The 25,508-nt window shown below is 38.5% G+C and overlaps 4 protein-coding genes across 5 annotated transcripts; 1 reads left to right on the forward strand and 3 right to left on the reverse strand.

Moving 5' to 3' along the window:
• Positions 1–150: 150 nt before the first annotated feature.
• On the reverse strand, positions 151–5,197 carry LOC141430005 (enoyl-CoA delta isomerase 1, mitochondrial-like). The gene is made up of 5 exons (XM_074090537.1): positions 5,029–5,197; positions 3,817–4,042; positions 2,204–2,350; positions 946–1,158; positions 151–708 (listed from the first exon to the last, which is right to left on the reverse strand). The coding sequence occupies exons 2-5, from the start codon at positions 4,039–4,041 to the stop codon at positions 451–453; spliced, it is 843 nt and encodes a 280-aa protein (XP_073946638.1). The 5' UTR covers position 4,042; positions 5,029–5,197; the 3' UTR covers positions 151–450.
• A 2,317-nt stretch (positions 5,198–7,514) lies between these two features.
• Positions 7,515–14,529, reverse strand: LOC141430243 (enoyl-CoA delta isomerase 1, mitochondrial-like). The gene is made up of 5 exons (XM_074090849.1): positions 14,281–14,529; positions 13,457–13,682; positions 11,950–12,096; positions 10,836–11,048; positions 7,515–9,178 (listed from the first exon to the last, which is right to left on the reverse strand). The coding sequence occupies exons 2-5, from the start codon at positions 13,679–13,681 to the stop codon at positions 8,933–8,935; spliced, it is 831 nt and encodes a 276-aa protein (XP_073946950.1). The 5' UTR covers position 13,682; positions 14,281–14,529; the 3' UTR covers positions 7,515–8,932.
• Positions 14,530–15,481: 952 nt separating this feature from the next.
• Positions 15,482–19,098, forward strand: LOC141430244 (enoyl-CoA delta isomerase 1, mitochondrial-like). Of its 2 annotated transcripts, none has more exons than XM_074090851.1 (5): positions 15,482–15,588; positions 15,707–15,932; positions 16,635–16,781; positions 17,590–17,802; positions 18,496–19,098. In XM_074090851.1, the coding sequence occupies exons 2-5, from the start codon at positions 15,708–15,710 to the stop codon at positions 18,751–18,753; spliced, it is 843 nt and encodes a 280-aa protein (XP_073946952.1). In that variant the 5' UTR covers positions 15,482–15,588; position 15,707; the 3' UTR covers positions 18,754–19,098. The 2 variants fall into 2 exon arrangements, with proteins under 2 accessions (XP_073946952.1, XP_073946951.1); XM_074090850.1 differs by having other exon boundaries at positions 15,508–15,632.
• On the reverse strand, positions 18,874–25,458 carry LOC141430344 (dynein regulatory complex subunit 3-like). Its single transcript, XM_074091004.1, has 9 exons — positions 25,238–25,458; positions 24,516–24,883; positions 23,303–23,475; positions 22,923–23,032; positions 22,054–22,204; positions 21,159–21,360; positions 20,591–20,776; positions 20,245–20,384; positions 18,874–19,636 (listed from the first exon to the last, which is right to left on the reverse strand). The coding sequence occupies exons 1-9, from the start codon at positions 25,347–25,349 to the stop codon at positions 19,492–19,494; spliced, it is 1,587 nt and encodes a 528-aa protein (XP_073947105.1). The 5' UTR covers positions 25,350–25,458; the 3' UTR covers positions 18,874–19,491.
• Between the last annotated feature and the right edge of the window lie 50 nt (positions 25,459–25,508).

Here is a 25,508-nt window from a genome sequence, read left to right on the forward strand (position 1 = left end):
CGGTATAAAATATACCTATCATAAACTTGGAATATTCCGTTCAAAATACGAAATCCTTAGAAAAATATTACTTAATTTAAATTAATTTTATCGATATTGAATGGTTGTTGACGATAACGTAACTCAGTGAAGAGAATGATAAGCTTATGGTCAATGTACAAATTTCATATAATGTATTTATTATATCATTACAATTTTATTTTGTTGTAAATACAAATATAAATCTTATGTAGGTACCTAATATAATTTAATAACACTCAACTGAACATTATTTTTGGGGTTCCATAGCCAAAATGGCAAAAACGAAACCCTTATAGTTTCGCCATGTCTGTCTGTCCGTCCGCGGCTTTGTTTACGTTACTTTTGTTTAATAAAATCATATATGTATATTAATACTTAATCTTTACTGCTTAAGTAAAACTTCGGACATTCTTTCATATTGTTAGTTACTCATAGTTTCGTTTTTTTCTTCAAGCTCTGAATATACATTTCCAATCCCTTCTGTACTTTAGGATCATTAAGCGATTGAAGAAAATCATTCAAATCCTTTTCGCGGTTTTCTTGCAACTTTCTTAACGGTTCTTGTCTTATTCTTAGTTTTGATACAGTACGAGCTAAAGGTGGGATTTTATCAAACCTCTTTATAAATATTTTGCATTTTTCTATAGCATCAGCTTTATCGGTAGCAATTTCGTCAATCAGACCAACCTGAAAAATAAAAAAATCGTAAACATTTACACAGTAATAATTTTCTGAATCATTGTATCAAAAACAAATAAAATTTGGCAGTCAAATGATACACAGAATATATAATAGTACATTAGTAAACTTTGTACTTCAAATGATAAGATCTTATCAAAAAACTATTAAATGACTTAAAGAGTTATAATTTAGGCCAAATGATATGATGATACAACGAAATTATTTTATGAAAAAAAAAGAAACCTTTAACGCTTCATCTGCTGTAAATAGCTTTGCAGTTGTTAGGGCGATTTCGGCATCCCTTTTGCTGATGGTGTGGCACATCGTATCCATAAACCAAGGTGTTGCGACTATTCCTAGAGCACTTTCGTTCAAACCAATGGTATATTTCCCACCTACCATGGCTCGCCACTCGCAAGACATGGCAAGTAGACAACCTCCAGCGGGAGAGTGGCCCTATTCAATCAGAAAAAAAATAGTATACCTACTGTCAAAACATTTAAAAAAATGGCACTAACTATTAGGAGCGAGTCGTTCTCATGCATGATCTGTTATGAAGATCAAAGTATCTAAATTTTTACCTACTTGTACACTTAATGTCAAAGTAATTAATTATTTAACGGTCCAAATCCATCCAAATTTCAAAGTTTGAAACAACAGTCATGAATGCAAAAAACATAACCCTCCTTCGGGCAGTCGGGTATAAATATGTCTAAACCGCTGAATTGAATAGACAGATCTTAAACAAGAACATATAGTAGGTATTTCTTATCCGGGTAAATTTAAAGTTTCCGAGGAAAAGGGAAACTACAATTCTACGTAGACGAAATTGCAGAAAATACCTAGTAATAGGTACGTGCATAGACAAAGTATAGTACTATACTTTGTCCATGGTACGTGTAAATATTCCACGATGATGACAACATAAGTGCCAGAATATGTGTTCTGTCTGATAAGGGGGCGTCCATTAATTACGTGAGGTCTTTAAGGGGGGGGAGGGGGTCAAGTAAAATCTTTCCAAATCTCACTTAGGGACAGGGGGGGGGGGGGTTTAACAAACATCACGTAAATTTATTTCAACAGAAAACCGCGTAAAATTGCGTGAAAGTAAAGTTTATTAATTTAAGTTGAAATATTTATTATTTAGTTTTATCACAGTGATTTTAAACTACGGCAATATTCTCAAATTACAAATACTAGTCTTTGGTAGTCGTAAATAAAATTAATAAAACTTTTTTTTTTCTATTTTTCTTTTTTTAATCCAACGGGTTTACTTACAGCCAAAACACATTTCAAAAAATCTCACGTGAGATTTGGGGAGGGGGGAGGGAGTTAAGGAAAATCTTACGAAATCTCACTAGGCTAAGTGCTCACGTGAGATTTGGAGAGGGGGGAGGGAGTGAAGGAAAATCTTACGAAATCTCACTAGGGAGGGCGGGGGAGTCAAAAATCCTAAAAAATGTCTCACGTAATTTATGGACGCCCCCTAATAAGTACTCACATTAATAGCAGCAGCTGTAGCAAATTTGAAGCCAAACAGCTTGAGCCACGTGTCTTGAAGTGTGGTCCAAAACTGCTCAGACCTGTTTTTGTCGGTTCTAAACATTTCTGTGATGTCTAGACCAGCTGAGAAAACCGTCCGGGTAGCCTGAAATATTAGTCGTCACTGTCAATGCCGAGTGGTTTGACCTATTATGGCCTCTCAAGCAGAGGATCGTGGGTTCAAACCCCGGCTCACACCTGAGTTTTTCGGAGTTCATGTGTGAAATGCATTTGAAATTTACCGCGACCTTTACGGTGAAGGAAAACATCGTGAGGAAACCTGCACAAATCAATTCAATGGTGTGTGTGAAGTTCCCAATCCGCGCTGGGCCCGCGTGGGAACTATGGCCCAAGCCCTCTCATTCTGAGAGGAGGCCTGTGCCCAGCAGTGGGACGTATGTAGGCTGGGATAATAACTGTCAATCGAACAGTAGCGCAATTTTAGTTAAATCATACTTATAAATATCGAATTACTTATGTGCGCAATTTTTTTTTGTTACTGGACTGTGCGCAATTTTCAACTTTTCGTTTCACCGACGCTGAAGATCGATACAGACCGTTTTTTTAGCTTAGTTTAATCATAATCGGTTGAGCCTTTTACCAGATATTCCACGATGATGACGGTTATGATGAAAATTTCGGAATTTTTAACAACAAGATTCAGAAAAAGTTGGTTTTAAGAATAGTTGTAATTATTTAAGTAGAAGGGTGCAAAGAGTTCTTCGAATTTTACTCACTTGTTTGGATCCTTTTCTAACCAGCACGCAAGCGCGAGCGATTGGGAGTGATGCTTTAAGACCTATATAGATAATATTAATGTGCCAAACTCTTGGATACTACTGAAGACTTATGTATATGTATCCATGTATGTAAACTCTTTATTGTACAAAATAAGTAAACAAACACAATTGACAAACAATTAAATATATGTACAAAGGCGAACTTATCCTTTTAAGGGATCTCTACCAGTCAACCTTTGAGTGGATGAGAGGAGCATTCAGTCAGGGACACACAAAAAGTGAGTTACTCAGTAGTGAGTTAGTAGACTTATATAGTGGACCTTAGATTTTCTAAATCGGAATCAAGCATATCACGTTGTAGTAAAATTCCGGGAAGCCATTGTCATGCAGGTAACATGATACAAATCTTTCTAGAAATCCTTGGTGTGTGCTGTGGTATGCCGATGATGATCGGATGATAATGACGGATTTCGCAGATACCATCGACATCTAATGCCGTAAGATACATAGATGCCGTAAGGTACATAGATGCCGTAAGGTACCTACATAGATGCCGTAAAGTACATAGATGCCGTAAGGTACATAGATGTCGTAAGGTAGGTACAGTCACCAGCATTAATATCTGCCACAGCGGAGCGTGCAAAAATATCTGACACGTCCTTGCGACCCTAGAAATAGAGTCGTATCAGATATTTATGCACGCTTGTTGTGTCAGATATTGGTGCTGGTGACTGTACATAGATACCGTAAGGAACATAGATGCCGTAAGGTACATAGATGCCGTAAGGTACATAAATACGTACGTACGTAGATGTCGATGGCAGATACTCACTGATGTCAAGATCATGCCTCTGGGCTTATTATTTTCCACGTCATCAAGCGAGTTTTTGAGTGCTTGCAGTAGCTCGAGGTTGAGGCTGTTAACGGGAGGCCGTTGCAGCGTCACGACTGCGATGCCGTCGCTGTCGGTGACATCCACCAACGGCGCCGAGGACATCGGCCGACACGACGGCAGTATCATGCTCGTATACCTCGCTATTTGCCTCAACGGAAACATTCTATAAACGTATAAAATTATACATTCATACTAAGGGGCTGTTTCACCATCCATTGATTAGTGTTAACTGACGGTTAAATGTGATGCCGTCTATTCGAACAAAACAAATAGAGACGGTATCACATTTAACCGACAGTTAACACTAATCAATGGATGGTGAAACAGCCCCTAAATTATAAACCAATGAAAATAAAAAGATAATAAAAAAATTATAACAAAAAATTTAACCGACTAAAAAAAATCACGAAAATAATTTTCTACCAGTCTGAAGTCGGTGCCTCATCACGAGCCAGCAGGAGTGGACCTTTAGTCGCCTACCTCACCTACGCACTACATATTGGGTTTCAATCACTCCTGCTGGCTCGTGCTGAGGTAGAAAATTATTTTTATGGTTTTTTGTAGTCGGTTCAACTTTTTGTTATAATTTTTTTTTTCACCGTTTTTAGTGTAAGTACCTATATAATCTAAGATACAATAGTTTCATGTCAACTGCTCGTCCCCTTTTAAAAAAGATTGCTTTTTTCGATGCAGAGACTTTCTTTATTGAGTCTTCGTGCTTCACCACACATTCCATTTCACCATATTATGCATTACGAGATTTACGAGGAGCATAAATTGCTAAGCAACTGTGTTAATGTAATTGAAATTCAACCCATGAAATACTTGTTATTGAGAATAACTCCGATGGTCAACTGTGGTCTTCATCATCAGTTCTTCTTCACCAAATGATGATTTTCAAGAGCAAATGCACGAGTTACTACAAAATATATCAAAATTACCATAGGTGTCCCTACAACATTTGAAGAGTTCCCTCGATTTCCTTAGGATTCAATCATCAGATCCTGAGTTGGTGCTTATGGGACCTAATTCAAAGCATTCCTAGACGAACGCAAAAAAAAAATCTAATCGTTTCATAAATGACGGAGTTCTGAGTTCTGACCCATACCACTTCATTATTAAGTTTAGTAAATCGTGAGTAAAACTTGCCTTTTAAATTAGTCAACCTGTGCTGGACAACAACACAAGTAGGTAAAATATAATAATTGTGAGTGACTGGTGATTATGATTATCCATTATCTTATCCTTATCTTTTTGAGGCGTTTTTTAAAAATAAATTACTCCATCGTAAAATAATTTTAACGTTGTTATGCATTTAATAATCTTACAATATAGAATGAGATCGAAATATTAATAAAGTAACTTTGCGTGTATACCACGAAGGGGGCACCATCGGGGCAGGTCATGTCATTTATTTTTGTCACAGTAGCGTTGACATTACACCAAAACTACCTTCGTAAACGCTACAATAGACGTCAAACTGAATTTGACATTTACAAAAAAATAAAAATAATAAATTGTAAAAACACCAAGCGTCGCCAACCATTTTAGCTTTTTAGAAATTTTTTACCTACAACGCAAACAGACACTGAAATTGTAAAACAAAGCCAAAAACAACAACAACAAGTCAACTCGAAGAAAAGTACGCTTGAAGCTACGGATTTTGTTTGAATTCACAAATATAATAGGACAATAATGGCTTCTTTGTACATATCTTCAAACGTAGGTACTAGCTCGGTTGTTATATAACATAGCCCCATACATTGTACTGGATACGAAGTACGTGCCAATCATTCATGTGTTAATAAAAACTGTAAAATTGTCTGTTCGGCGTGCTGTACCGGCTAGCCCGTATTCCAGAAAAGTAAAAGTATATATAAAACATGTCGTTGGACAAAGTACGCGTAAAGGAAGAGATGAATTGGGAAGAGGATATGTATGACGCAAGCGAAGCATCGGCGGTCGCGCCATCAAGCTTGTACGATGATCACGACATCAAGCCCGATCTAGTGTTGGGGCCAGAAGTCTTGCAGCCTCAATATGTTGTTGATGAAGACAACTTTCTTAAAGGTAAATATTGTTATTATAGATAATCGCAAATCATATTGAAATAAACAAGTTGCTCACATTTACATACAAATACAATACATAATTTTGGTGTGAAAACTGCGTTGTATAGATGGTGATTGATAACTTTTATATTTGATCCAAGTTTATTTTCCATTTTCAGGGTTACTTAAGTCAGGACCAGTGAAAAAGGAGCGTATTAAGCAATCATATGATAAAGAAGTGCCTCTGCATGGGACTGGCGATAAAGAACGCATGACATGCAAAACATTCTCAAACCAGAAAACCAAAACCCACAGTAGTAAACTCAAACTGCTCTATGTTGCTCATAAACTGCACCATTGTAAGAGTTGTAACAAAGCATTTAATAATAAGTCAGGACTCTTGAATCATTCATGCATCCTTGCTGAAAACAATAATAGTTCAGAGAATGAAATGGATTCAGATCGTTCAGAGAATCGTTTAAAAATACACACAGAAAAGATGGCCTTTTTACACACTTGCAAAATCTGTAGAAGGCAGTTCTCAGCAAGTTATTATTTAAAAGTCCATATGAAAAGCCACACAAAATATAAACCAGTGTCCTGCATCCATTGCAAAAAACAATTCAAAGCTAAGGCTGCTTTAATGAGCCATGTTACTCATACCCATGCTGAAAAGAAAACATACAATTGTGACCACTGTGAAAGACAGTTCGTAGCAAAGGCTGGTTTAAAGAGCCATGTTGCAAATATGCATAATGTAGAAAAGAAAAAATATACTTGTGACCACTGCGAAAAACAATTCACAGAAAGGGCTGGTTTAAAGAGACACATTGTAAGGTTTCATCCAAAAGAGAAAAAACTAAGCAAACATAAAAAAATTAGTTCAAAAAAGAAACCACTTCCCTGCCACATCTGTAAAAAACTGTTTTCTGGCAAGGGTGGTTTGGATTACCATTTACTAGTCCATGCGGGTGAAAAACCATTTCCATGTGAATCATGTGATAAACGATTCCGGAACAAATCATCTTTAGAGCAACACAAGCGCTCCCACACAGAAGGCAACACATACTCTTGTCATATTTGCAAAAAACAGTTTAAAGTAAAAGGTGGTTTGAATTACCATTTGCGAATTCATGCAGGGGAGAAATCTTTTAAATGTGACGTATGTGATAAGGAATTTAGGGGTAAGTCACACTTAGCATTTCACAAGCGCCTTCACACTGAACAAGGTCGATACTCATGTGAAATTTGTAAAAAACAGTTAACGCATAAGTCTCATTTGTCTTACCATATGAAAACACACACAGAAAAAAAACCCCATTCGTGCCCCTTCTGTGAGAAAGAGTTTGCTCTAAAGGCTACTTTAAAGGTTCATGTGCGGATCCACACTGGAGAAAGGCCATTTTCTTGTCAAACTTGCAGTAAAGGGTTCACAGACTCATCTTCTCTGGGCAAACATGAAAAAATTCACTCAAAGGACCCATGGAAGTGTCCATATACATGTGATATATGTAATAGAAATTTTAAGTTATTGCACACCTTTACTAACCACAAGTGTGATCCTACCAAAGCAAAGGGAAAGTAATGAGTTGCCGTTTTGTATGTTTGAAGTGCATTATAGAATTTCGTAGTTAACTATTCGGACTGATGAATTCACATTACTTAATTATTTTTTTATGAAGTCTATTTTGTACTGCATCACTAAAATTGGTTTGAATATGTGTAAACAATCTTTTCATGATGTTGCATCAGAAAAAAATGTTGTGCATGTATGTGTGTGTAGCGCAGTTTAAATGTAGAAAATCATTTGAACACTCTTCTGCTTCACTTATCCATGTTATTGGGTGAACTTTTAGTCCATTCCATCAATTGACTGAATGGTGTATGTATGTAAATCTGATGGATGACTAATAATTTACTACCAACCAAAGGATACTTGATATATATTGCTCTTCCACAATGGATGTTTTAAATATGATTTCTTTTAGTGTTTAGTTTCTTAAGTACTTTGTAAGGTTTAGTATTATGAAATTGTTTTCTGGTATAACAATCGACAGTATTTGAGCGCTAAGTTTACCAGGCCACCATATAAACTTGTAATTATGTTAAGCATTTTTACAAGTAAAATTATTTACTATACTATGGTTAGTTTTTGTACATCAGTGACGTGGCGCCATAATAAGTTTAATTCACACCAGAGGTCTTATTGTCTAACGCACTCAGTATCACCATTGTTTTCACCACTTCTCTCTCACACGATATAAGGTAAGGGTAGAAAGAGCTAGTGAATGCGATCGCGAGCCCCAGACCACAGAGGCCGTATTGTCTAAGGTTTCCGACGCTCGTGATCGCAATCAAATGACAGATTTCACATACAAAAGCTGTCATTTGATTGCGATCGCAAGCGTCAGATCAGAAACGTTAGGCAATACAGCCTCGGTTGCGTAAATTTTAAATGATATCAGTTCTATCAGTGATGAGATGACATGTGGCAATGGTTGTGTACAGTATACACTAACACTAGTGTATACACTAGTGTTGCAGCTGAAGACATATTTAACTGTCATTTCTCTCTCAGAGTTGCCTAAAGAAACAGATCACTCACTCCATGCCACTGCTGTACATAATATATACTTCTTAATTTTTTTGTCCATGAAACTGACATTATTAAGATAAGACCAAAGACCAAACTTGTGCAGAATTTATCATTTCAATAGAACAAATAGGAAGTATGTGCAGATTTGGTGAATAATGTTCTGCCTTCGTATTTTGTGGGATAAGTCGGATTTATCTTGCTTTCTCAACTAGCTTACTGAAGATGATTGAGAAAGCAAGAAATAAATATAAACTTTTCCGACAAAATACGACGGCAAAACATTATGCACTAATGGATTTTAAAAAATTATATCTCTGGTGTATGCTATATAGAAAAATCGCCATCAGCTTAAAAAAACATGTTTTGTATAGTAAAATATTTTATGTTGCATAAAAGGCAGACTGCATTATTTTTTCAAGCTTTGAACATATTTTTCCAATTTTCTCTGCACTTCTGGATCGTTAAGTGACTGGTAAAAGTCTTTCATGTCCTGTTGGCGGTTCTTCTGCGCTTGCGCTAGTATCTGCTGTCTCATTCTTAATTTTGATAAAGTGCGGGCTACCGGCGGAATCCTATCAAACATGTATATGAATTTTTTGCATTTTTCCACAGCATCTTCCTTATCGGTAGCGATTTCGTCGATCAAACCCACCTGTAACATGACATTTTAATTTTAGATAAACAATAAAAAATAAATCATTTTTTGTGTTTCGTTTGTCTATTTCCGAATTTATTTATAAAAAAACTAAAATAAGTACCTACATACATACACTAGTCGCTTATGGTACCTACTATAACTAAAACCCCACGAATGATAAGATATCAGTAATAAAAAATCGGTAATAAAAGTGGAAAAGATATGAAACATTACACAGGTACCAGGTTCTGTTAAGTTGTAGGATTTAATATAGCTAGGCTTATCAATCTAGTACAAATTGGCGTAAACACTTTGAGTATTTATCTAGATCAGGGATGGGGAAATAGCGGCCCGCGGGCCAAGTCCGGCCCGCGACAAGATTTAATCTGCAGGGCTACTACGAAACTCGAAGTTCGTATCGTACCGTCCCTCTCGCTCTCGTATTAAATAGTATAAGTGTCAGAGGGACCGCACGACACGAACTTCGATTTTCGAGTTTCGTAGTAGCCCTGCTGGCCCGCGATCAAAACCCTTCATCTAAGTTAAATCGGCCCGCGATAAACAATATTCAAATATTTCATATATCTGTGAGCAAGTATTTTCTTCAACGAATCTTCGCAAAAACAAATTAAGGAACAGGATGTCTGACCATATCTCGAATGTATTTTACGAGTTACTTCAAGTAACTTGGAGCCTAATTTCAACGCTTTAATTAATGAACAGTCAAAATTTCATCTTTCATACCGACCCAGCACATCAAAACAATAAATTTATTATAATACTAGCTTTTGACCGCGGCTCCGCCCGCGTGGTATTCGGTTATCGCGCGCTGTTCCCTCGGGAACTGCATTTTTCCGGGATAAAAAGCAGCCTATGTCACTCTCGGGCCCATAAACTATATCTATGCCAAAAATCACGTCGATCCGTCGCTCCGTTACGGCGTGAAAGACGGACAAACATACACACAAACACACACTTTCGTCACTTATTTACTTACACATGACTTATTTTTGTTGTTACTTGATTAGAATGAAATTTATTCAATTAATGCTCCCTGGCCCGCGGAAATTTTGTAATTATTGTATATGGCCCATCTCTAAATCTATTTCCCCATCCCTGATCTAAATAAATACTCAAAGCGTAAACGGTAATCCAAGACACGTTTAGAATTGGCTGAACAACCAATCTTTTTCACTTGGATTAACTTAGTATTTCGTTCAATTAATACCAGTCTTGTTGGTTTTTACACATGTTATTACTAGCGTTGTCTATTCCTCTGAAATTTGTGTAACAATACCGCAATACCGGCCCTTCCAACTGAGCAAAATTGATCACGAGGCCTAATTGTCTAACACTGCGGGTTTCCCAAACTATGGGTCGCGACCCACTGGTGGGTCGCTAGCGAATATTGAGTGGGCCCTGCCTGTAGAACAACACGCCAACCGACCGAGCCTTTATTAATTGGTAACGGTTAAATTTCCTAAACGTGGGTCCCGAGATTTTAAACTTGTATTAGATGCGAACCACTGGTCTTACACTATGAATCACAATCGTTTTCACCACTTCTTTCTGTCACGTATAAAGCGAGGGTAGAAAGAGATGGTGAATGCGATCGCGAACGTTAGCGCGTTATACCTAGGCCTCGGATTAATCTAAGGTAAGTATTAAAAACCTTAAGTGCTTCATCTGCATTGAATATTTTAGCACTAGTAAGTGCCAGTTCAGCTTCTCTAGGTCCGAGGGTGTGGCACATGGTGTCCATGGTCCAAGGAGTCGCGACGATGCCCAGGACGGTCTCGTTGAGTCCGATGGTGGGTTTGCCACCGACCATGGCCCGCCATTCGCAAGACATGGCGAGGAGGCAACCTCCTCCTGGCGCGTGACCCTGAAAAGTTGTTGAAAATGGTGACTGTTACGGGAGATATGGCTGTGCCCTTAGTGTAAGTTTTCGGTTACAAAATACGTCTCGATCGCGTTCACGTTAAAATCTCAATTTGTATGGAAACACGAACAGCACCCCTAGCTGAACGTTTGCGATGTTCGTGGTTCCATACAAATTGGGATTTTAACGTGAACGCGATCGAAGCGTATTTTGTAACCGAAAACTTACACTAAGGGTACTGGACCAGCAGGGCTACTAAGAAACTCGAAATTCGAAGATCGTGTCGTGCGGTCCCTCTGACACTTATACTATTTAATACGAGAGCGAGAGGGACGGTACGATACGAACTTCGAGTTTCGAGTTTCATAGTAGCCCTGCAGGGAGGCTACTACGACATCGATCGTACCGCTCACTCTTATAGCGGGGGTCGTATATTCGTAGTAAGTATAGGGCCAGATTGGAGGCCGCTAAATGCGTTTGGTGGACTAAGGCTTACCTCAATAGAGATGGAGGGTAGGTTTTGCCTATGTAATATTAGAGACCCAAAATATTTTTTCCAAATTTCAGAACCAAAGATTGCCTGCTTCTTGTGCCGCCAGTACATACCGACTTTCTTAAGATTTTTATTTTTATATTATAGGGGGAAAACGAGCAGGCAAGTCACCTATGGAAAGCATTCACCGCCGCCCATGGACACCCACAACATAAGCTGAGTTACGGAAACGTTGCAGACCCATTGAGAAGAAAGTAGGATCGTAATTGATAGTTTTACAGAAAGGTCTTCCGATCGAGTCCGCTAAACACCCTGAAAACCAATTCTGCCTCGATAATGGTCCCAAATAAGAAGTACTGTACTTACCGATAAAGTAATGTACCGGTATATTTAAATAAAAGATTTATTTACGTTGATTGCAGCCGCTGTAGCAAACTTGAAGCCGAACAACTTCATCCAAGTTTCATGAATTTCGTTCCAAAACACTTCAAACTTTTTTTTGTCAGGCTGATACAGCTCTGTGATGTCTATCCCACCGGTGAATACTGATTTTGATGCCTGAAATGAAATTCGTCAATACCTAATAATCTACGTATAAATAATAAGTCAGGAGGAATTGTAAATGCGTTATAAATATTACCCGGGCATAGTATACATAACAGTTAAGACGACATCATTAAGCTATTTCTAATGCGGGTTAAGGCTAGTTATACATATACAACCGGTTATTAAAGTTATTTTTTGCGCCTATACGGTCGCGCACACCAATCAGCGCTTATGATTGCCAAAAAAAAATACTTTAGTGGTACTCATATTTTAAATTTAGAACAATCTTTCGCCATTTTAGAATAGTTAGGGGCTGTTTCACCATCCATTGATTAGTGTTAACTGACGGTTAAATGTGATGCCGTCTTTATTTGTTTTGTTCGAGTAGACGGAGACCGTATCACATTTAACTATCAGTTAACACTAATCAATGGATGGTGAAACAGCCCCTTAGTAGGATATCTTCATTGTATACACGGCCGGAAGGTTATCGCTCAGTTCAGAGCCTCAGAAGAAACTTTTATAAACCACCAGTACATAGATACCTTACCTATTTTATCTACACCCATATAGTAAATCCTCAATTATGCGTTCAAAAACCATAGGTAATGACCAGCATTACGACATTGGATTCTATTATGAACACGGCTGTATCGTAATGAGATTTCATACATCATTACAGCACGAGGGGGGGGGGGGGCGCCGCGACCACGTGCAGCAGCAGGTCGTTGCGCGCGCAGCGGACATACCTACCTAGTTCCTCGTTATGCAGGTCATTCGCAATGGTTCTTGAACACATGATAGAGGATTTAATAAAATATTGTATGCAACTGTACGTAATTAGGCCTTAAAACACTCATGTGACCCTATTATGAAACTCGGCTACGCCATGTTTCATAAACCCACACTCGTGTTTTAAGGACCCCTATTACGATACAGTTGTATAAAATACTATTATATTACCATTGTCATACTTATTCTCTAATCCAGCAAATACTTCGTTAGGCTGCGTACGCACTGCGTAACGAAGGACATAACAACAATTGATATAATTTTCATTTGATATAATGCAATTTATCTTAAAAACCAAACATACCTACTTTCAATTGTTATTCATTCTATTTGATTTACTTTGGGTTAGGTTGGGTTTATTTTATAAAAAAGTTCCGTGAAGCTCCTATCCTTTGAAATTATATCATAGTTGTTAATATCCTTTCAAATTATATCAAAATGTTGTTATACCAATTATCATTACACACCCACCCATAGTGGTTTTAGCGTGCCGTCCCTCTTCAAAGTATCGCTTGAGAAAGACACGGCGCGCTCAATCCGCACGGTTAGGCGCACAGTGCGTACGTAGCCTTATACTTACCGAAGTCAGTATCATGCCTTTGGGCTTGTTATTAGCGATTTCATCAAGGGACTTGTTCATCACTTGTAGCAGCTCTAGGTTGAGGCTGTTGACGGGCGGCCGTTGCAGCGTCATGATTGCGATGCCGTCGCTGTCGGCGACGTCTACCAGCGGTGCCGACGACATCGGCCGACACGCTGGCAGTGCCCTACCCGCATGCCTCGCTATTTGTCTCAACGGAATCATACTTAAAAAAAAAAAAATTGCAATGAAATCATCGTAGCATAGGTAGAGGATCTACAATGGCTATCGTACTACCCGACGGAAAAGTAGTTTCCATCATCACCTCGGTGAATGGTGCTTCCATTATGCGGTTTATGCGTTGTTTCTTGACTTGACTGGCGGTTAAGCTTTTGCCATCGTCAAGTTACATGGGTGTCTTTAAAAGCCGATTCTACTATTTTTGCAAGGCCGGCAACGCACCATCAGTTCCCATGGTACTGTAGGTGTCCATGGGCGGTGGTGATCTCAACATCAAGTGAACCGCATGCCGTTTGGCGTTTTTATGTACTTAAATAAAAAAAACTATTATTTTGTCTTGGCTAATGGTTAAGGCCACAACTGCAGTGGGCTTTACGCTGGGTTCCTAAACAGGGCGCCCAAATTTACTTGCCTAAGTTCGGAAATTTCGCAGAGGTAAGCAAAATTCGCCATGAACTTTTAAAACCTTTCATTGCTTGCTTCATAATAAATACTTCTAACAAGCAAGCGTAAGCCAACGTTACGAATCCGTGTCAATAAAATATTTCAAATTACGAAAAATAAATATTTATCTTTAGCCTCACCTTCAATTTAACAGCTGTTTAGTAACTGCTCAACTGCAATACCTACTATAGCAACAAAACTATATAGCGGCTGCTAAATTGTACGTCTTATCAGCAAATTAATTTTATATCAAACTTCGAGATAATTTTTTCGTTAGTAGTACCTAACACAAATTGTAATTAACTATATTCATACCAATAAGTTGATTTGTAAACACTACTGCACGTACAATGTTTACTTCTAAATTGGACCCTATGTGTAATAAAAATAAAGGTTTACATTTTGTTACATACATGACTTTTACGCTGTACAATGCGCGAGCGCATTTTGAGGGTGACACTTTCCCGGCCCGGATAACACCGACATGGAAGTACCGGCCCTGTTTTTTGTGTACACGCCCATAAAATCTGACAGTGACAGTGACACGAAAAACAGGGTCGGTATTTCCATCCCGGTATTATCCGGGCCGGGAAGGAGTGTCACCCCATTTTGATATTTGGAGACTGTGAATTGGTGTAGCGAAGGTCCGGCCACATGCAGTCGCTCGTCGCTTGTTTGCAGCGATAAATCTGGTCACGTAACCCCTAACTGAATGTGATTGAAAAAGTAGCGTGAAGTCGCCGCGTCGAGCAGCAGCGACAAGAAGGCGGCTTGCAGGAATGATCTTGGTCTTGGAAGCTGATTTCTTAATCTCATTTAGAGCAGTCGTGGCAGTGGTACAAACAAAAGAAATTGGAGTGAAAGAAAAAAAAACAGTGTTGTTGCCGAAATTGAAGAGGTTTTTTTTTCTTCCAACGATAAAGCTTAACATTTTCAGCTTTATCGCTCGCTATATGTCACGTGACCAGATTTGACGTTGGAAACATGCGTCAAGCGATTTGCATGTGGCCGCGCCTTAAGGCTGAAAATGAGCTTTATCGCTGGAAAAAAACCTCTTCAATTTCGGCAAAAACACTCGTTATTTTTTTTCCATTCACTTCAATTTCTTTTATTTGTACCACTGCCACGCCAGCTAGCTACTAAATGAGATTAAGAAATCAGCTTCCAAGACCACGATAATTCCTGCAAGCAGCCATCTTGTCGCTGCTGCTTGACTTGGCGACTTGACGCTACTTTTTTTGAGTCGCGGGAAATTCTAAATCACATTCAAAATGGGGTCAAGGGACCTGATTATAGCTGAACCCGAGTGACTGCATGTGGCCGCACCTTTAATTACGAATCTAACCACAAATTATTCACAAATTACGCCTAAGATTTGACACATGACAGAACAAACAATTCGATTCGACACAGTTCCAACCAAGTTCCAACATTCAAAGAAGTCCAAGGTCCAAACTCATTACATTTCTGCTTTTCTTTATTTGAACAAGAGGTGCTTGTTAAATCGATTCCTAATAATTTTTGAACTTTTTTAAATTACTTAGTTTTTTTATTTTTATTTCTTAGAATGTTTCCGTTGAGGCAACTGGCGAGGCATGCGAGCAGGGTTCTGCCGGCGTGTCGGCCAATGTCTTCGTCGCCGATGGTGGATGTTGCCGACAGCGACGGTATCGCAGTCGTGACGCTGCAACGGCCGCCCGTCAACAGCCTCAACCTCGAGCTACTGCAAGCCATCAGCAAGTCACTGGATGATGTGGCTAAGAACAAACCTGAAGGCATGATCTTGACATCGGTGAGTTTTAAATATTATTATTCTGTTAACGCTTAACACCTTCCTGACAAACTCGCATACATGAACAGTGGTATTAAGATTAGATTTCCTATGGTACATTGCCATACAGTGACATGTAAGACTTCAAATTAATAAGATTGACCGTGGGATGAATTCAATTAACAGTTAGAATGCGAAGGCATGGCATTCATCCATACTAAAAATCCCGGGATCAAATTCACTGTAATTCTCACACGGGCCCAGTGCAGATTGAGAACTGCAAACTTACTATTGAATTTCTTCCCAAGTGCTGGTTTTCTCGCAATGTTCCTTCACTGTAAAGCCCATGGTAAATTTCAAATGTAATTTTGCACATAAATTCCAAAAAACTCAGAGGTGTAAGCTTGGGCTCGAATAGAGAGGCCACCATACCACTGGCTACTACAGTACTTTCAATTAGAACTGTGAAAGTGTCAGGGCTGGCACTAGCATAAAGCAAAAAGAGCTACCGCTGAAGGTGGGAAGGGGCACCAAAATCTGATGGCAAGAGGGCTAAAATCAAATCATGGTTAGGAAGGGTAGAAACTGTTGACAGAAAGGCGCTTATACAACTTCACTCTATTCAAATTAAAAAAACCCATTAAAGTACACCACACAATGTATCTCACTGTTATAGTATTAAGTATATTAGTGCATTAATCTACCTCATTGTTGTCACTCCAGGCATCTCCAACTGTCTTCTCGGCTGGCCTGGATATCATGGAGATGTACAAACCTGATCTTAAGAGAGCAGAGGAGTTTTGGACCACATTACAAGAAACATGGATCAAGCTATTTGGCTTCAAGTTTGCTACAGCTGCCGCCATTAATGTAAGTTTGAGAATTAGGCCCTGTCCGTACTGCGAATTTTCACCATGTGGTTTTTTTCTCGCAGTTCTGTAAGACATTGAATGTTTTATGAGTATCCGCACTAGCGGTAAAAAAAACTGTGATCTGATGGAAATTGAATGCGATGCGGTACGGATTTAATAATTATATACGGATAAGTATATAATTTGCGAGAGTAGATATCGCGCGGTGAAATATCGCAGTGCGGATTCGCCCTTAAAGCTAACTTTAGTTAACCTACTTTTCGTTACATTTTTAATTTGTGTCTGCCCATCAAACCATGTGTTTTTTCTATCTTTAAAAAGTGTAATTTAGATTCACCTCATACAAACATTCTATATGTATATTTTTTAAACTCATATACAAGGTGGAAATTTTTAATGCCACTTGCAGTCTAAATGCTGAAGATAAAAAAAATACTGAAAGGATACATTTCATTGTTTTTAAAAAGAAACAAAACCATTTTCAATTATTTTTAAAATGCACTTGCAACAATGAGCAATTGAAACAACTAAAATAATCAATAGTATTAATCATAATCATAAGGGTCAAATCTCTCTAATGAACGAACATAGCAAACAAAATCGAAGGAAGACCATTTTAAATTTTATTTTAGCTTAATGTAAAAAGATTGTATTGAGGAGATTGTATTCAGTATTGAGAGTACTTTCCTTCCAGGTGCTATTATAATTTTTCATCCTGTATATTTTTTTGTAGTCAAAGCTTACGCAACTCAATGACTGAACAAAGAATTAAAGTAAAGTATTAAAATAAGTTAATTTTAAACCAGGGTCATGCTCCAGCTGGAGGCTGTCTCCTCGCCATGTCCTGTGAATATCGAGCCATGGTAGCAGGAAAGTACACAATCGGCCTGAATGAGACAGCACTGGGCATTGTTGCTCCCCTATGGTTCATGGACACAATGTGCCACACCATTCATATTAGGGATGCAGAATTGGCGCTTACAACGGCCAAGCTTTTCACTGTGGATGAAGCTCTGAAGGTAATTTTTAGTTATAACAAAGTTAAAGTGCTAGACTAGCACAGGCGCCGTTAACTCGCTTATCGAATAATACCTATGTACTATTTTTTATTGGTTTGTCGATAAAATTTAATTAAATATTGAAGTTGAAGTGCTAATAATCACTTTAAGTTACTTAAAGGAAATAAAGATTTTTAGCAATTTAATGGTCATGGTGGTGAGCCATTTATATAATTTTGATTTTATGCTAGAAAATATAAAAAGGGTTTTTACCTAATAAAGTTGTAAAGGCAAGAACTTTGTTAAATACTTTCAATATTAAAAAAAACCTTTAATTTTACTCTCCACTTTTATTTTTCTATCTCATTCGAAATTTTCTATTTCAACCGAAATTTTAATGAATGTGGCAAAAAACGGAACTAACAGGGTTATTTTGCAAAACTTTACTTGTACAGTTGGCCGTGAATGTCGCTGTTTGTATCTTTTTTTCGTGGTTTTTCGTAGTTTTTAGTTTGTAATAATTTTATAATTTGTAAATGTAGCTAATTATTAATAAAAAGAAAATAAAGCACACTCCCCAAACAACCCAAGTCAACCACAAACGTCACTCAAGTTCATTAAGATCTACAGTATAATTAATTACAATAATCTCTACCATTAATGTTGAAAAACTATGCACCTAATATGTATAAAAATTGGAAACTATCTTTGCAGGTTGGCATGATTGACGAGACAGCTACAGACAAAGCAGATGCCATAGAGAAATGCAAGAAATTCATTGGGAAGTTTGATAGAATCCCACCTCTGGCCCGCACTATGACAAAACTGAGCATAAGGGGAAATGTTCTCGCAAAAATGCAGAAAATTCGGCAACAAGATACGGCAGAGTTTCTGCAGTTCTTGAAGAATCCACAAGTGCAGCAGGCATTAGAAATGTACATTCAAATGATGAAGCAAAAAGCTGCCAAGTAAGCTAGATATTAAAACGCAATTTGTATCCTAATATGTCAATTATAGTTAGAGACTGCATGAAAATAAGTATCATGTTAGATTTTGTAGTATCAACTTTTTTTCATGACAAAACGAAATAACCAAATCAATGCCACTTTTTATTGTTGTACTGTAAAACTAAATCAAGGAAGCATTGTATCTTGTACAGATATATTTTAAGATTTAAATTATGTATGAATGTTAAAATGCACTTTTGTGCAGCTAATTATAAATCTAAGAATGATCTTTGTAAGTATTAGGTATATATCATTATCATCTTAATGGATGATACTTTGTTTATAGTGTCAAATATATATTGTCCCTTAATTGACGTATTTATTTAAACAAGCATCAGTGGTGTTAGTGGTGTAGCGTAGTTGGGGCGGGGCGGGGGTTCGCCCCGGGCGGCAATTTTGAGGGGGCGGAAAATTCCATAATAAAAAATACTGCATTATTATGTATTGTTTAGATAGATATATTTCACAGTTTTGTCGCACCTACGATTCGGACTGATTAGAATAAGCATGAAATTTTCCATTACTTTTCTACTACATACTGTGACGAAATCGGGGAATGCCCTTTTTATAACGAATGGTACAACATGATATCTTGTATACCTACTATAGTTTTTTTAAAACCTAAACCAGAGGGTGGAAAAAAAATCCGCCCCATGTGGCTGATAGCCACGCTACGCCACTGACAAGCATATTCTAATTTTGCTCAAAAGTCGTCGCCCAGCAGAGCCGCTGTCTCAGGGTCAACAGCTTCTGTGAGATGCATTTGCATGTCTGTCCACTCCTCCCTTTGGTTGTCTATGAAAAAGTTGATTTCCAGTACCCTGTCTCTGTTGCGTTTCACTTCATTGCTGCAATAAATAAAATTGTTTACTTATATGTGCTTATATTTAAAATTATAAATGTCAACAACTTTTCTGACATGTGGAATATAATATGGCGCCATCTGGCGATAATTGCTGTGTCACAAAACCCTCGTTACTGTGTTCTAGCAACATAAATAATAACAAAAATTGTGTAAAGTTCAGTTATAACTAGATTATTTAAGTATATTATTTTGATGCACAAGATGTACGTATTTGATATGATATGAACAAAAAAATTGTTCCAGCGTCGCGTGTGCATCCCGTTAATCCGTTGTTTCCCCGCGGTTTTAGGTCAGATTTTTATTGTTTGCTTTTATTTTATTTTTAATGGAGCTGAGAGATTGTTCAGGGTACAGGGAATTTTTCAGGCATTCAACGTTAACCGCATGTCCTTCCCTTAACAATGGCCGTACGCCTTTAAAAACTGCCGCCGAAATGCTATCTGGCCCCTAGTGATACTTGCTTCACTAAGCTTTGTCCTAGAGCTGACTGGTGTTAACATAGAAACTACGGCTGTAATCGCTTTTGAACCCTAAGCAGTTGAAAACTATTATGTCGAATCCGTAGATTAACGTTAAGACAGATAAACTTACTCGTTGGTCCCCTGAACGAGGTCATCTCGCCAGTCGTTGGCTCGCGTCACCAGCAAGTCTTCGCGCGCGTCGATGAACCGGCTGTGGTTGTCTGATGACTGCGCTACGAGATTCATCATTGCATCGCGGTCCATCATTATCTGATTGTAAAAATCAGAGAGGGTTAAGTCCGGTTCGAAGGACCAATGCTTATTTGTTATATGTGGCCGCAGTTCCTTTTTCCATTACTAATAATATTGTCTCCCTATGGTAGTCGTGAGTGAAAAAGTGTCTAAATAAATTTTGTTTCTTTTTCCCTTTGCCAAAAGTTTGAAATTGTGTAAATCTAGTTTTGTTTTTCACTGACCTCAAACAGCTCAGGCGGTGCATCCCCCAACATGACCTTGTTCCCGAGCAGTTTGGACAATGTCTCGAACTGCCGCATCGACCAAATGCCCTCGATCTCGCGCCACGCGCCGAACGCATTACGAGACACCTCCATCAATTTAGTTATCATCTCTGTCATGTTCACTGAGAACTGGACTCTAGATTCCTGTAGGAAAGGATAGGTTAAGTTTTAATATAAAAACAAAACAAGTGGTAGACCTGGCCAGCGCCGGTCCTGGGGTAGAGTAGGAGCTACTACGAAACTCGAAAATCGAAGTCCGTATCGTACCGTCCCTCTCATAAATAAACAACATAAGCATCGGCAGGATGGCAAGATACGGAGTTCGAATTTTTCATTTCGTAGTGTAGGGTAAGATGGCAAGGGGCGCCAGTTTCCAGTGCAAAATAAAATAATGATGGCGCCTTTTGAGTGACGCCGAAGCGGTGAGACAATTTCGCTCTAATTTGATCAAGTGCCAGCGCCGGCGCTGGTCCTGACTTTGTTTTGCTTATGAAATAATTCAGGCATCTTAATTTAACCTTCTGACCTCACATCGTTCATACAGCTGCATCTCAGTATTCATGAGTCCTTTCCACAGCTCATATAGTACGTCGTTGAAAGTTTCGGTGAGGTCTACTATAGTCGGCTCCAGTTGCTCCACAGTGGCTTGCTTCGCTTTAAACTTCTCTATCACTTCTTGCATCTGTGCGACAAGAGGCTTCTTCTTAACCTCAAATTCTGCTATGATACTGAAAAATTAAGAATTTAAGACATGTACCGTGGAGTTGTTACGCTGTAGTTTTAAAGGTAAGTAATATTTTTGAACTAAGTATTTCACATCTTTTGGTGTTTACTTAATTTGTTAAGCGAGGAACGGTGTTATTAACTGCGGCCTTATCAAATCACTCCAAATTATATCACCATTCCAGGATCCAGGAAAAGAATAGATGCTCATTGAAAAAGAATACGATTAATGTTAGGAATGCTTCATCATATTAGGCGTAGAATGTTAATTTAATATACCCCTATATAGTTGCTTCCGGTGGAAGCGGCTTGCATCCACCGTGAACCTGTGATTTTAACCAGGTCATCTGTCCATCTCGTTGTCACCTCTTGGTGGGCGTCCTACGCTGCGCTTGTCGATCCGCCGCGGTCTCCACTCGAGAACCTTTCGGCCCCAACGGCTATCCGTTCTCCGTGCTATGTGGCCTGCCCATTGCCACTTCAACGAGCTAATTTGCTTGTTCTTCTACGTATCTCCTCATTAAATTTATGATTCGATCCCATAGAGAAACTCCAAGCATAGCTCTCTCGTCCCGCTGAGCAACTCGGAGCCTATTTATAAGGCCTAGTGAAGCACCACGTATTTCCTCATTTCTGATTCGATCTAGTAGAGAAACCCCGAGCACAGGAATGCTTAGATAAAGCTTGTAATATCTTACCCCTTGCTTTTCTCGACGCTGTCAGCTAGAGCGTTGTCGACCAGATCCTTGAATAGTTTGATCTCATGCTGCCGTACGTTGTACGCTCCTTGCGCGAACTCGACCAGACCAGCCATTGTTTCCACGTACTGCTCTTTATACCTACATAACGCTTACATTTACAACGTTGCCAGGTTGCCACATGCATCTCGTTTATGCCTACTGCAGTACTGCCTTTTGGGCAGCCTCAATTGAAAGTTAGTAGTTCTAGTAGAGCCAATAAACTTACTGTTCAATTTACTCTAAGTATTATTTTATCATTCCAAATAAAAGTCAACTGCTGGTCTTTTCTATCCAATAGTCATTGACCTCAGGATTCGATACAAAACCAGCCTTAACTATTTAGTCGCCCCGGGAGAGTCATGCCTTTGGCCTTCTGTTATACCTATACGAGGAGCTACAAAATGACATTCAATCACTCCTACGAGATAAATCTTTAAAAGTGCTCTGAGTTTAGTTTTCCTCTAGATCGATAAAATGGATATTCAAATTAAGTGGTTTAGTCGAGTCGGCGCGCGCGGCACCCTATGGTAGGTACACCTAGCGCCCCGGGCAGTTGCCCCGGTCCCCCTTCTTAAAGCCGGTACTGCGTTGGCTACTCTCATCCATCAGCCAAATAAGTGGTCTATCAATTTTTAAACAAGTTCCTATCAAATGAATATGTCGCTAACAATGGTCGCTAAAGTCAAACTTTCAAGTTGACAGATACTACGTCTATTAATTGGCATTATTGTTTTATGATATGCAAACGATTATCGGCTTTAGAGTGGTAGAACACATATATGGCTGATGGTACGTTCGACTGCAGGATTGGGAGCCCTCACACCAACCACTGCATTTCTTAGCAGGTGTGTGCAGTGTAGGTTTCCTCGCGATGTTTTCATTCACCGCAGATGTCATAGTTAATTTCAAATGTGAAGAGCACGAACCCAACAGCCCTCTGCTTGAGAGGCCAAAGTTATTTAATACTCAATACTCAATATTTTAATACAATTTAATTGAGGTACAGTTCCATCTACGAGTATCACTGAAAATCTCTATGCCACGTCACTGAAATGTCACATTAGCGAGCGGGAGCAAATGTCTCCCGTCTGGTGAAAATGTATTTAGTCTTGTTACCCAATGATTTAGATAAATAAAATAGGCTGCATCGAGTTGGATGATTTCCTGAATTCCTGGTGATCACAACAACTGACTGACGATACTTTACCTGAAGAACGCCGCTCCTTTTTCTCTTTCCTCTTCAGTCACAGTTTTATAGTCCAGATACGTGACCTTGACCAGCGCTGACTTTAGAAACTCGTACGTCATGGGATCGTCGCAGCACGGGTTACCCTTGAAGCTGACCGAGCGTAAGAAGCGGAATTTACGGAGGTACGCCATCTGGTAATAGTACATTGTGTCTTAAGGGCGGTAAATAAGGAATTACGAACGAGAGTCTATTAGAAGCCCGAAGTCGAAGACTGAGGGCTTTAATGAGTCGATGTTCGTAATTCTAGTACCGCCCGTGCGACATACTTACAATGTTTTTCATCACATTTGGGAGTAAAATCTTATATTTCTAAAAGAAAAAATATAATTCTTCCTAATATTGGCGATACCTCAGGCTGCGCTCTTGGTAGTACCGCTCTACACGTACACGCTCTAGTGCGTGTGCATGTGGTCCTGCAGCAGCGCGCGCAGCGCCATCAGTACGGGCACGGACTCATTTACCGACCTTGGGCTTCATGGCAAGAAAATTTGTACGCGCAATGACTCATTTACCGACCACGGGTTTCATGACAAGCACATTAAGGTCGAGGGTTTTATTTGGGGTGTTGCAACCAAGGTAGCCTGCATGTTACGACACTGTTTACGAGCAAGTGTGATGATAAAGTATAAATGAAACTCAAAAGAACCAGCAAAAACATAAAACATAAATACAATGTAGTTATGTAAGAAAAATCTGCAAAGGTCACGAACCTTGAGGGAGGAGTAGGCTACTCTTAAATTCGAAGTTCGTATCATACCATCCTTTTCACTCTCGTAGTAAATAAGTACTATTAGCAAAAAACGAAGTTTGGATTTCGAACTTTGGAATACAAGGCCTGTAGAATACTGTGTGCAGAATATATAGTTGTAACTAAAACTTATTTACGATAAATTTAATGTTTATGGTAGAGTAGTGGGACAAAGATCTTCGGTGCTTTCGTTTTTTGTCACGTTAGATCTTGTCGCACTCTAAACACAGACCAAGCAGAATCGACAAATAATAAAAATATTTAGAAAGCCAATAGTAGAGTACGTGTGTTTACGAATAGGTAGAGTCAGCTGAAATGTTTGGGTCTAATAATTTTAAATACTTGGGTCTGATATTTTTTTAAAGTGCCTAACAAAGATGGGAGAATGAATAGTGTGGGTAAAGTACCTATATCTATCTATACCTCTTTATAATCCTCAATAAGATTATCTCCAATGCTAAACACGAGCAATTTTTCCAACATCTCCATATTCTCCAATTTTCTTATTTTATTGTGAAACAGCGTAAGTACTTCTATGTTGACTAGCTCTTCTAGATTCTCTATCTTTTCTATATAATTAAACGACAGGTCTAATTCAATCAGGCCAGTCAATCGTTCCAAATTTTCTATTTTTTCAATACAATTGTGGGCTAAAGTTAACTTTCTTAAAGATGTGAGCATCCAAAGATGATCAATTCTTAAAATATTTTGGAACTCCAATCGAACTATCGGAGCTTCGTCTAAATGTACACCTTCTTCTGCGAAGAGTCTGCCGGCTTCATCTTTCGGACCTGTTATGCAGAAAATATGTTCAACATCAACACTGATCACTCAGATGATTTTTCATCAAACAAAAAACTAAGAATTTTAATTTGGAATTAGGAATTTTGCAGTTGAGGTTTGGTTATACACTTGTTATACATCATAACATAATACCAGAGTACAAGTATATGTTACTTGTATTGTGATATAATACGTTTCTCACCAGAAAAACGATCTTTATGTGTCTCGCCGGTTATTCGTGCACGTTTCAATAAGAGTACCTATAAGATAATGTATACCTGTATTGGAATAAATAGAAAATTTGCGGCACGAGTTCAATACCTATCATTATAAAAAAGTAAACTGAAGGAAATTATTGTTACCGTATTCCAAAATACATCGAATTATCATAGCATTGTCAATCACGCCGGGTTCGATGGCCGGGTGAATAATAAGACTGTTCAGCGACTTTTTCTCTGTTTTTTTCTCACCCATTTTTGGTTACAGTTAATGGTATCCTAAATTGTTTCACTTTAACGAAATAATCTGTATAATAAATGACAAACTTTGAACAACTTTGTTAAATTCGTTTATTTCATGTTTATTTGCATGCCAAAGGTTGCCAAGATACGAATAAATAAAGTAAAAGTTGGC

This window comes from Choristoneura fumiferana, chromosome 8 (genome assembly GCF_025370935.1).
Source record: "Choristoneura fumiferana chromosome 8, NRCan_CFum_1, whole genome shotgun sequence".
NCBI classification, from domain to species: Eukaryota; Metazoa; Arthropoda; class Insecta; order Lepidoptera; family Tortricidae; genus Choristoneura; species Choristoneura fumiferana.

What these genes read in the sequence shown, in the direction of transcription:
- LOC141430005 (XM_074090537.1), bottom strand. Translation starts at nt 4,041, where the DNA reads ATGTTTCCGTTGAGGCAAATAGCGAGGTATACGAGCATGATACTGCCG. An exon ending in CTACAGCTGCTGCTATTAAT is followed by an intron (nt 1,159 to 2,203) that starts GTGAGTACTTAT and finishes CTGATTGAATAG; the next exon opens with GGCCACTCTCCCGCTGGAGG. An exon ending in CAGCAGATGAAGCGTTAAAG is followed by an intron (nt 709 to 945) that starts GTTTCTTTTTTT and finishes TTTATTTTTCAG; the next exon opens with GTTGGTCTGATTGACGAAAT.
- LOC141430244 (XM_074090850.1), top strand. Translation starts at nt 15,523, where the DNA reads ATGACAGAACAAACAATTCGATTCGACACAGTTCCAACCAAGTTCCAA. An exon ending in AAGGCATGATCTTGACATCG is followed by an intron (nt 15,933 to 16,634) that starts GTGAGTTTTAAA and finishes TTGTCACTCCAG; the next exon opens with GCATCTCCAACTGTCTTCTC. An exon ending in CTACAGCTGCCGCCATTAAT is followed by an intron (nt 16,782 to 17,589) that starts GTAAGTTTGAGA and finishes ATTTTAAACCAG; the next exon opens with GGTCATGCTCCAGCTGGAGG.
- LOC141430344 (XM_074091004.1), bottom strand. Translation starts at nt 25,349, where the DNA reads ATGGGTGAGAAAAAAACAGAGAAAAAGTCGCTGAACAGTCTTATTATT. An exon ending in TCGATGTATTTTGGAATACG is followed by an intron (nt 24,884 to 25,237) that starts GTAACAATAATT and finishes TCTGCATAACAG; the next exon opens with GTCCGAAAGATGAAGCCGGC. An exon ending in AGCGTCGAGAAAAGCAAGGG is followed by an intron (nt 21,361 to 22,053) that starts GTAAGATATTAC and finishes TTAATTTTTCAG; the next exon opens with TATCATAGCAGAATTTGAGG.
- LOC141430243 (XM_074090849.1), bottom strand. Translation starts at nt 13,681, where the DNA reads ATGATTCCGTTGAGACAAATAGCGAGGCATGCGGGTAGGGCACTGCCA. An exon ending in AAGGCATGATACTGACTTCG is followed by an intron (nt 12,097 to 13,456) that starts GTAAGTATAAGG and finishes ATTTCATTTCAG; the next exon opens with GCATCAAAATCAGTATTCAC. An exon ending in CTACAGCGGCTGCAATCAAC is followed by an intron (nt 11,049 to 11,949) that starts GTAAATAAATCT and finishes ACAACTTTTCAG; the next exon opens with GGTCACGCGCCAGGAGGAGG.